This window comes from Bradysia coprophila, assembly GCF_014529535.1.
Source record: "Bradysia coprophila strain Holo2 chromosome X unlocalized genomic scaffold, BU_Bcop_v1 contig_20, whole genome shotgun sequence".
Lineage (NCBI taxonomy): Eukaryota > Metazoa > Arthropoda > Insecta > Diptera > Sciaridae > Bradysia > Bradysia coprophila.
Window position 1 is genome coordinate 696,039 of NW_023503307.1, and position 11,037 is coordinate 707,075.

Genomic DNA, 11,037 nt, shown 5'->3' on the forward strand with positions numbered 1-11,037 from the left:
ACTTAATGACGATAAGATAAAAACGAATATTATTCATCACCATCAAATCGCTGCAACCTTCTGCCTTCTTCCAGTGCCGCCACTAGGTGTTTGGCGCTATTAGCATCAAAATGTTGGGACATTTTTTTTTGTCACAGACTTTGTTATAAAACTATTTTCCATCGAAGATTTAGTACCCCCAGCAGACAATAGGCATAGGCACTGCGTTCTTTAAACTATGCTTTTCGTTAATTGGAATAATTACTACAAAAAAACGCAAGTGAATATATAATGAACATATACGGAAAATATTGTCTGTTGTCACGAATCAAGATGTAGTGTCTTTCGCAAATAAATCAATTTTGCCTTTAACACCATTTTCCACAATTAAATTATTGTTTCGACACTTCGGTCACAGTAAGTACAGAGGACGGGAGCAATATAATATTGAGTTCATTCATTTCTTGTTTTCTTTTTAAAATAAAAGCAATAATATCAACAACAATAACAACAACCGATATTGACATGGCAATTATAGCCTCTAAAATTCATAAATTTAACAATAAACTATTATGAATAACGTTCATTGTTTCATCACAATTATACATAATGGACGAAACACCATAAACCGATACACACCTCTCTTAAAGCGTTTTTGTTTTATGAAATTTATTGATTTCACCAAACCATTTTGTTGAAGAGATGCTTTTTCATTTACTGTATATTCTAAAACGGAAATTTTAACATTTTAAATTTTATTGAAAAGGTATGTGAGAAATGATTAACCGTTTTTGTTTTTATTATTAATATTTTGACAAAAATTTCCCGATTATTTCGGTTAGATAAAATTAATTACATAAATGACATGGCTTATAAAACTTTCTCGTCGCTTAATGGTGGATGTGTGTGCTATTTTTCCAGTTAAAATTGAGTATACACTGGACATTGTAACGACATCAATTAACAAGCTAATTTATTATGATTTTCGGCGCTTTTTGTCCCAATCGATCAATAAATATCGAAAAGTTATTCAAATTTGCATTGTGAAGATCGACGATACGGCTAACAATTATACCACACTTAAATCAATGAAGAAACGTACGGTTCCAGACCGATTTATTTACGCAGAATTTCATTCATGAGAAATCGTAACAGGTCGGAGTCTGACGAAAGGTCGAAAGATCGAAAAAAAATTCCAATTGATTTGTTTTATCGTAAAAGCGATGTTAGCGGACTGTCTTGTGCTCTCATTTTATTTACTTATGTGAATGAAATTTGTCGACTTCTTAGGTTTCGAATTGTCTAATTCACTTAAATCCTTGAAATATTAGAAAAAATTGGGAAAAATTCGTTCATTCTCTTGCTTATTACTTCAAGCAATGACGTCGAATTTTATTTTTCTACATTGAAACATCGTAAGCCTCTAGTTTAAAAAAAACGATATCGATGTCGTACCAGACTGTCGGTGTTCTTAACTTAATTTTATTTCATTTTTCTTGTACATTTTGTTTTTTGATTCGATAAAAGTCTACCACTCAAATATTATATATATACAATTTATCGGTCGTCGTAGTCAGTAATTACACACACGGTATGGTTACTTGTGCAACAGAAAACATATAACGACGACATATCTTTGATTTTCTATATTCTTATATTTGGAAGAAAAATTTCAGTTCATTCGCTCAATAAGGAAACCTGTCAGAAAGTGTAAAGTACAATTATTGAATCAATTAAATTGCTCGGAATGTATCTTTAAACGATGGTTTTAATGAAATTTATCAATTTATAAATGGTTCGATGAACATATGCCATCGAAAATCAATGCGTATTATAACCAGTATATTGATTGGAGAATTGACTCTTTTATGTCCCATTCAGTGCATGTCCCATTCTGTTCTAGTTTTTTTTTTGACGCGTATAATTTTGTTTTCTAAAACTTCTAGCTTTGGTTTGGTTGGCAAAAACAACTTCAAAATAAGTATCGACGGTAATTTCTCTTGAAGATTCGATATGACTCACATTCGATGACTGCATAACATTCTTCACATTCAGTTTTTTTTTTTTTTTGTTTCACACTCCCAGCGGTTTTGCTTTTCAAGTACCGAATACCTAACTCAATGAACAACTAGTTAGAAAACGACTTAGAGATTGTAGACACTAAGATATCCACTCACCATCCGTTTTCAAGATATTTTCATAATTTTTGCATTGTCTGTCTGAAAAGCACAATATCATGTGCAAAAAGTTTATATTTTATGTTCAATAAACTTCGCTCGCACCAATTTATGCATTTTAATCAATATCTGATTTAAATACAATTATTTGCATCGTCATAAGCTCGATGTATTTTTTTGTTTTTTTTTTTCTTCAGTTTTTTTGTTCTCTTGTTATTTTTGTACTTATTATGAAGATCCATAAGCTTTATGCTTTATGGTCGAATAGTCAGCGTGATAAAGAATATATGGGATTTTGCGGTGGATGCCACAAATAATAATAAATTATTTTAACAAAATTATTGCATTTCCTTTGCCAAACTGAATACTAAGATTTCTAAAGAATTGTTAAAAAAAATATGTCACGCCGTGGATGTTATGGACTTTTAAAGGCTCTACATATTAAGTGCCACCCAATTTCAATCATGAGATAAATACATGACCACTCATACTACAACCAATAAAAATAATCAAACTTGGTATCGTAATTTTAATTTCGTTTGTTTGTTTTGTTTTCTGAAATACAATTCTCGTTCATTTCAATTCCATTTATTGCACATCGCAATCTTCAGAAAATCCAGCAGCGCAGAGCTTCCATTTTTAACTTGAAAATGCTACTTCAATATGCTTTTTTATACACAGATTCGTTTTTTTTTAAACTTGTAACCCTAATTTACATGTTCAGCAGAAACCAATCATTATCCAACAATTATGTTACCGCTTAATTCAATTATTAGTCATTATGTGTCAGACACTTACAGCTTACAAGCTTAAAAAGTTAAAATATATTTTATTACTTTTTATAAATCGGTTGGTGTGTTGTTTCTTTCTTTTTTTTAAATTTATTTCTTTCGATTTTATTCTCTTATTGTTTCGGCGGCCACATAGTATCTCCGCTTTAAATACACTACATCCATATGTACGTAACAAGAATGGTAAAAATAATTTGGATGTTGAATACATTTCAAGAAACAACTTACCAATAATAGTCATTATTTGAAGAGAGAATAAAATTTAAGAAAAAAAAAATTAAATTGGGTCTGAAAAGTCAGCTTTTTATTGAAGTGACAGCCTTCAATTAGTTAGTAGTAGGTTGTACGTGTGATGGTGGATTTTTTTTATTGTTTCATTCTTACATCAAAGTACAAGTATTATATTTATAAAATATAAAAAAAAACTGCAACTGTGAAAGATTTGTTATTTTTGGCATAGAAGGAATGGCTTTGACAGAATAATTATACATAGGTTGTATTGCTTAAAAGTAAAGAAAGAAAAAAAAATCGGTTACAATGTTATATAATAACTTAGAAATTTATTAGTGAATTCAGTCAATTATTAACTTAAAAAGTACCGTAACCTTAATTGTCTATATGTCTATTGATAATTTGAGAAAATTGCTGTTAGGACAAAAAAAATATTATTTTCCCATAAGTAAACAAAATTTGGTTTTCTGTATATGTTAAATAATTCAACCGAAAAAACCGGCTAATTATAGGACATTGCTATATCTCTAAAAGCGATAGAAGAAGCGAACCATAATTCAACCAAAGAATTAGCGCAGTTATAATTACGTTGCAGTGGTGAGGCAATAAAAATTTTTATCACAGTGCCAAATGTCATAACGTCAAGTGGTCTTCAAAACTACTTTCATTGATTGTTCATTGCTATTTTAACAAGCATTTTTCATGTAATCCCAATATTGTCCATTATCAATTACGGTAGGTTAACTAATGCCTTGCTGCCTAAAATGCTCTTTTTGAGCTTAAAAACGCTGCAGTGACACCAATTTTAAGGTAGTTTGTGTAGTTCTCTTTAGAAAAATCGAAAATATGGACACAAAAGTTCAGCATATCCTCAGCCAAACCTGAACAGAAAACAATACATTTTAACTAACCGATTAACTAACTGGTTGTACAAGCCTTAATTTCTTCACTTCCTTGGCTTAAGGGATTATTTCTGATGGGCATTTCCATCGAAGCACAAAAGATGTTTCGACCTCGGGGTTCAGTGGGAGTAGTAAGCTAACAATCTTTCCTTTACCAATAAAAAACGAGAAAATAATGAATTTAACCTTTTTCAAACGGCAAACGAATCGCCATAACGACCATTAAATCTGTTACTTCTTTTGTTATGATACGATAACGAACAACCAGTAACTTCTGGAGATCCTTACGGTTAACACATCTGTTTCGACGTGAAAATTGAAAGTAATATTATTTGATAAACTGGAATACATCCATATTACCAACGAACGAATATGAACCAAAATATTGTTCTTAAAAGCTGAACAGTCAAGCGACCGATTCACTGATTCTTCAGAACCAAATTAATTTTTGTCATTTTATTGCATCGGATTGCAACTATCGAACATTCTTTGTTTTTGTTCAATAAACAAAAACGGCAACCTGACATGGGTCTAAGTTTGTTTTTGGATTATTGAACGTGTAAATAAAAATAGAAATGAAAATTATTATTTAAAAAAAAACATTGAATTGGTCACCAGAAAATTAAGTTTTTGTTTGTTTTTTGTGGTAAGTGGTTACCATCGAACAAGTCATTCAATCTTTGCTGTTGTGCTGTGTGTGTTTTTTTTTTCTTCCTTCATACACAGCAGATATTTCGTTTATGATCGAGCAAAGTGTTTTCCACTTTGAAATATTAAAAAAAATGAAATAAAGTTTTTTTTTTAATATATAATAGAACTTCATGGCATGGCATAAAAGGTATTTAGTTATACACTCATATTAGTTGTGTAAATCATGAAAAAAAGAAATATTTTTTAAAGTCGTGAGCTCTCAATATAATTATCTTTAACATACATTATATTTTAATATCGAATTGCGTTAAGATTTAAGAAGCATAAGCAATTTGCTGTAAGCAAACATTGTTTTATTATACGTATATGATATATTGGGAGTGAATTATATATATATTTGTTATAGGATAAGACGTTTCGTGCACTTATTAAAACTTTTTTGTTTGCATAAGCTTTTTTCTTCTCCCGAAAAAATATGGTGTGTGTGCTTCAACAGTTTTTTGTGTAATAGTCAAAATGACGAGTTTCTGAGATGGCATGTTACATGAATGAATTTATAGTAACTGTGAATGCGGATCAAACAAAACTCTTTTTTTTAACTTTAGAAAATTTACAAGTAGCCGAAAAATAGACATTCACCTTTTTATTCCGGCGACTCTTTGGTTAATTTTTTTTCTTCTTTCAATTAAATTGAATAAAATGATTGATTCTATGTGGTGCGCTTTTACCTTGAACATTTATTTATTACTTTGTTTTATGACATGACTTTTGAGTAAATTTAGGTAATTTTCTTGTTTCTTTTCAAGCCATTCGAAGGATTATTCATAGTTTAAATTTAGAAAATTTCTGAGACTTAAACAATTAAGGAATAGTACATTACTATACCAGTGAAGTAATTTGATATCTCGTATCACGATGAGTAAAAGTACCTCGGGCTGAAGCCCTCGGATACTTTTACTCATCTCACTCAAATTATTTCACGTGTAAAGTATAACGTTTTACTTTACGAGCGAGGGAAAAGGTTTTCACTAGTGAGGGAATAGCCACTTTACCTCACTAGTAAAGTAAAACAATTTATTCAGCGAGTCAATAAGATCATTATTTTTAGATTGATATGATTCAACAGTTTGATTAACAATTTGTTTCTTTTTCTCCTCCTCAGATGTATATGCGACTCTGGTTATACGGGAAGCAATTGTGAATCGAAATACATTCCCTGTTCACCGTCACCGTGTCTCAACGGAGGAACCTGTCGACAATCAAACACATTTTCGTATGAATGCAAATGTCCTCCGGGTAAGTAACAGTTTTGGAAATCATATTTTTAACTTCACACCTCATCTTTGTGCAACACTCTTCACTAACTAACAACAAAAAACAAATCATCGATTTAATATACCAAATTCAAATTCAACAATGAAATTCAAGGAAACAAAAAAAAAATCGAAAAATTTCTCAGTTCAACAGTATCATTAAAAATAATAATAAAAACCATTTCGATTCCAATATTCTACAAAGATAATCTAAAAAACCTAATTATACCATTCTACATTTTTGCATTATTTGGTTTGATCTCATTATTTCTTATAGTTTTTTTTTATTATTATTTTTTCGTTTGTGATTCAGTTCACAACTTGGCCCGCGGTGATCACGTTAAAATATCTGTGGAAGATAAATTTACTTGCCATGCAATATGTTGGCGTGGTACTTTATTTTTTTTAATTCACATCCAATATAGGTACGATTCGACAATAGCTTTTTTCTGTGTAATATAAATGTGTATGTGACTCGTTGCTAGAGATAGGTACGCAATGATAATTCTTTTTTTTTATAGAAAAAATAAAGATGGTACGCATACGAACTGAGGAGATGAAGAAAAAAAACCCAAGAGTCTATTAACAAACATAATCTTTAGCCAAAATCGATGGTACTCTTTGGATGGTACTCTTGTGTGTGTGTTTTTTTTCTGTCTTCAGATTTCTTCATCCACCTCTTGGTATCTTTAAATATTTTCATATTTCTGTATATAAAACATTCGAAATTCTCATATTTTAACGAAAGACATCAACGATGCACGGCTGAGAAAACCTCCGAGTATTTTTCTTTGTGTTCTTCGAATATGGTTTTTCCATTTACATAGAATATTTTCCATCCATAGAATCGTATACAATTGCTTTTTTCATGCTTCGGGGACGAATATGATGTCCATTTAGGACTTTTTCCCGAGTTTTGGTTCCTTTGTATGAGATAGTTATTTGTTCACCTAGTGAAAAAAAAAATCATTTCGAGTTTGTTGTTTGTCAAGGGTACTTCGCACGCTCTGGCCACAAGTCACCAGAGAAAATTAGATCTCCTACTTTTTTCCCGAGGTCAACACAACCAAGGCTCCCGAAGTTTTACCTGAGACCAGAAAACGACTATTTCCTCACCTGCGTTGTGAAATAGTACATACCCGTCTTAGACCATTGATTTTAGGTAGTTTCGCTTGTAGCCCTCACTTTGTTCAAGTAACTTCATTTTGTCATCTTTGAAATTACAAATTATTGCAGAGGTTTCACAAACCAAGGGAAGATAAAGTTTGAACCAAAATTGGATGAGTGCTAATATAATTGTTGGACTGTTTTGATCAGTACTACATGGGAGCAGTATTCCGTAAAAGGGAAGATACATTAATGACATGTTTACAGGAACATAAAATTTTCCCTCCAAAAAGAAAATTCCTTCGATCTGTCATGTGTTGGTCATGTGAAGAAGAAAGAGTTTCAACTTTGTCATTTTCTGATTGTGATTAATTTTAAAGATTCATAACTTTTCATACGACAAAAATATATTTTTTTCTTCTTGTTTTGCGCATCACATTCCATGCATTTAATACTTAAGTCGACTGTAAAATAAACCTTTTTTTTTTCATTTATTTTTATAATTTTTTTTTGTGTCCACATCATATCCAATATATACCTCTCGTTTTATCGTCTTCTGAATGAAATCTCTAATTGTCAGCTGTTTCATTATTCTATTTAACATGTGAAATAAAGTTTTTTTTTCTTCTTTTTAAATTCTTTTTTATATTCCTTTCGTGTATGTCTGCATTCATACATTTCTTTCGTGGTTTCGTATACACTACAAACGGAATATTATATTGAAAAATTGTAGGCAGAGTATATCATGGTGTATATAATACACTTTATAATATGGATGTGGTACGGTCTTTTTTGGTTTGATTGTATTTATGACTGTGTGAGTATGCTTCTCTTTTGCTCGCCAAACAACAATCTGGTTTGGCGTGGCAGACTTCCTCTACCAGCAGATATATAAAATATAAAACCGTGGGAACGATCGCTTTCCATGCGCCTTGTCTTCTTGCGTTTATTTTGTATTATGCCCCGAAGAATATGACTTGAAAAACCATAATATGCACACATGAAGACTTTCGTTGAAATTTTATATTTTTCAAACCACAAATGCGATTCTTTTAGGTTTGGTTTGGTTTTTTTTTGTGTGTCTTTTTTGATATATTTTATTCAACGCGTACACAATATTTTTCCAAGCATTATCTTCGATAATATTGGTGTGTGTATGGTAAGGCCTAAGCTTAACCAATCCATTGATTTAAGATTTGTTGATGTTCTTCTTTTTTTTCAATACAAATTCTTTTATGTATCATCATGGTACGCCACGCGTATTGTATTTATTTCTTGCGATATGAGGAAGAAAAAGATTTGAGATGACACTCGGTTCCGAAGATATGGTGTGCCAAGAGATGTTTTGCAGATAAACGGAAAGAAATCAAAGATTAGACATTGTCCGGAATATAATTGCTTGGATAATATTGTTGTTTTTTGTGTCTACATCTCCATAAAATTCATTTCTTTTAAAATTTTATCGATAAAATCCACAGCACAATAGATCTCAGAGATTATTATTCGAGACATCGATTTTATATACATTGCAAAAATGTTCACTGTTCAAACAATAAATCGATAAATTGATTAAATAAGCTCAGTATGAGACGTGTTAAAGTATCCTAAAATTAAATTAAAATTTTTGCTTCGACCGAACTTTCACTCGACTTTTTAAACATTCGATGTAACCATTTGCTTAGAACTGGGTATTGTGCATCATCTCCTCCCAAAAAAAAACGCGGCCGATATAATGAATTGTGTAAATAATTTGAAACAATTTAGATGAGTCAATGAATGTATAGTATACATTTAGGACGAGTTAATAAAAAACGAATGTTACGTATGTTCCAGCCGACGAAATCAATCAATGACATTCGTTTTTTTTATATAATTTTTATATTCTGCCAAAGAATGTTTGAACGGAAATAGTCTCAAAGTTTTGAGATTTGCTTTCGTTAATGGGAAAAAAAAACTTGTTAGGTACTATCGTTGACTCATGTATATTATTCGAGAGAAAAAAGACTCTGTATGCAGATTCAGATAACTGAAACGTGTGAAATTACTAGAAGGATATGAGAAAAAAAAACTTGTACATTTTAAAAATTCCATAGTGTCACATGTTTTATTTCCTGTTCTTTTCGCTTTCACATTCGGTTTTTTCTCTTAATAAAAAAAAAATTAAATTTCCTAATTTTCGTTACAGGATTCCAAGGCACTAACTGCGAAGAGAACATCGACGATTGTCCGGGCAACCTGTGTCAAAACGGTGGCACCTGCATCGATGCTGTGAACGCTTACCGTTGCAAATGTTCACCGAGTTACACCGGTGAGTTCTGCGAAAATGATGTGGACGAATGTGCGATGCGACCGGCCGTATGCCAAAATGGTGCCACCTGTACCAATACCCACGGCAGTTATTCGTGCATATGCGTCAACGGTTGGAACGGATCCGATTGCAGTCTGAATATTGACGATTGCGTGGATGCAGCTTGTTTCAACGGTGCCACCTGTATCGATGGTGTCGGAAGCTTCTATTGTCGTTGCACGCCGGGCAAAACCGGACTATTGTGTCATTTGGAAGATGCATGCACATCGAATCCCTGTCACGCGGATGCTATTTGTGATACCAGTCCGATTAATGGATCGTTTGCCTGTTCGTGTGCGACTGGCTACAAGGGTATCGATTGTTCGGAAGATATTGATGAATGTAATCAAGGATCGCCGTGCGAACACAATGGCATCTGTGTTAATACGCCCGGTTCGTTTGCGTGCAACTGTTCGCAAGGATTCACTGGACCGCGTTGCGAAACGAATGTGAACGAGTGCGAAAGTCATCCGTGTCAGAATGATGGTAGCTGCTTGGATGATCCAGGAACCTTTAGATGCGTATGCATGCCGGGTAAGAATGTTTGCATTGTTATTATATAGGTTTCATGTCGTCGCGAATTGTGATATTTTGAAAATGCTATTCGAACATTACACAAATCAATTAGAAGTGCATAGGCATTTCAACGTCTAAAGAGAATGCACAAGTTTTTTCACACACTACGCTGTTTTTTTTTAATAGCGTCCATTAAATTTTATCGCTCTTGTTACATTTTAAACCTTTAGCGTATAAAGTACACGAGCATATTATTATATGCAAAGCACTACACAATATTTGCATTTGATTTTAGACTTTAATCAATTTAGTCTTCATGGAAATTAGATTCCCGTATAATATTTGAATTGCGTTATGTATGCTCTGTTATAATTGTTTGCCCATTTGATATATATATTGTTGTGCACTTTGTTGTTTATGTGGCTTTCCAACAATCGAAATAGAAGGTATTGGTCGATTGATTACGGTTGGGTGTATTTGGTTAATCAAGTCAATCGCATATGAACAGACCTCTAAATGCATTTTTAACCGAATTGTGTTTTAGTGAACCGCAGATTATTTACAAATACTTTCAATCAATCTGATGACATAATACATAAATCGTCGACGACAAAGTCGTTATGCATGTTTGTGTGGCGCAATGACTCTTTTTTTTCCCTTTCGCTGAATAGCGAATTCCGATTGACTTTATGCGCTTTCTTATCACCTACACTTACCATCTCTTTCCGTTCCATGCAGGATTCACTGGTACACAGTGCGAAATCAATATCAACGAATGCGAACAGAATCCCTGCCTAAACGGTGGAACGTGTCTGGACCTGATAAATGGCTTCAAATGCACTTGTACAATTGGATTTACCGGATCTCGCTGTCAGATAAACATAGACGACTGTCTATCGCAACCATGCCGAAATAACGGAATATGTCACGACTCCATAGCCGGATATACTTGCGAATGTCCGCCAGGTTATACAGGTGAGCGAAGAGTTCCGAGAGAAACAAAAATATTTTAAGTTCTATGTT

The 11,037-nt window shown here is 32.5% G+C and overlaps 1 protein-coding gene across 1 annotated transcript in view; it reads left to right on the forward strand.

The window, feature by feature from the left end:
* LOC119068746 (neurogenic locus Notch protein) overlaps window positions 1-11,037 on the forward strand; it is a 41,102-nt gene that overhangs the window by 23,462 nt on the left and 6,603 nt on the right. Inside the window, exons 5-7 of the mRNA XM_037172450.1 lie at window positions 5,894-6,027; window positions 9,337-10,032; window positions 10,753-10,989. Coding sequence (XP_037028345.1) covers window positions 5,894-6,027; window positions 9,337-10,032; window positions 10,753-10,989 — 1,067 coding nt within the window. The remainder of the gene's footprint in view (window positions 1-5,893; window positions 6,028-9,336; window positions 10,033-10,752; window positions 10,990-11,037) is intronic.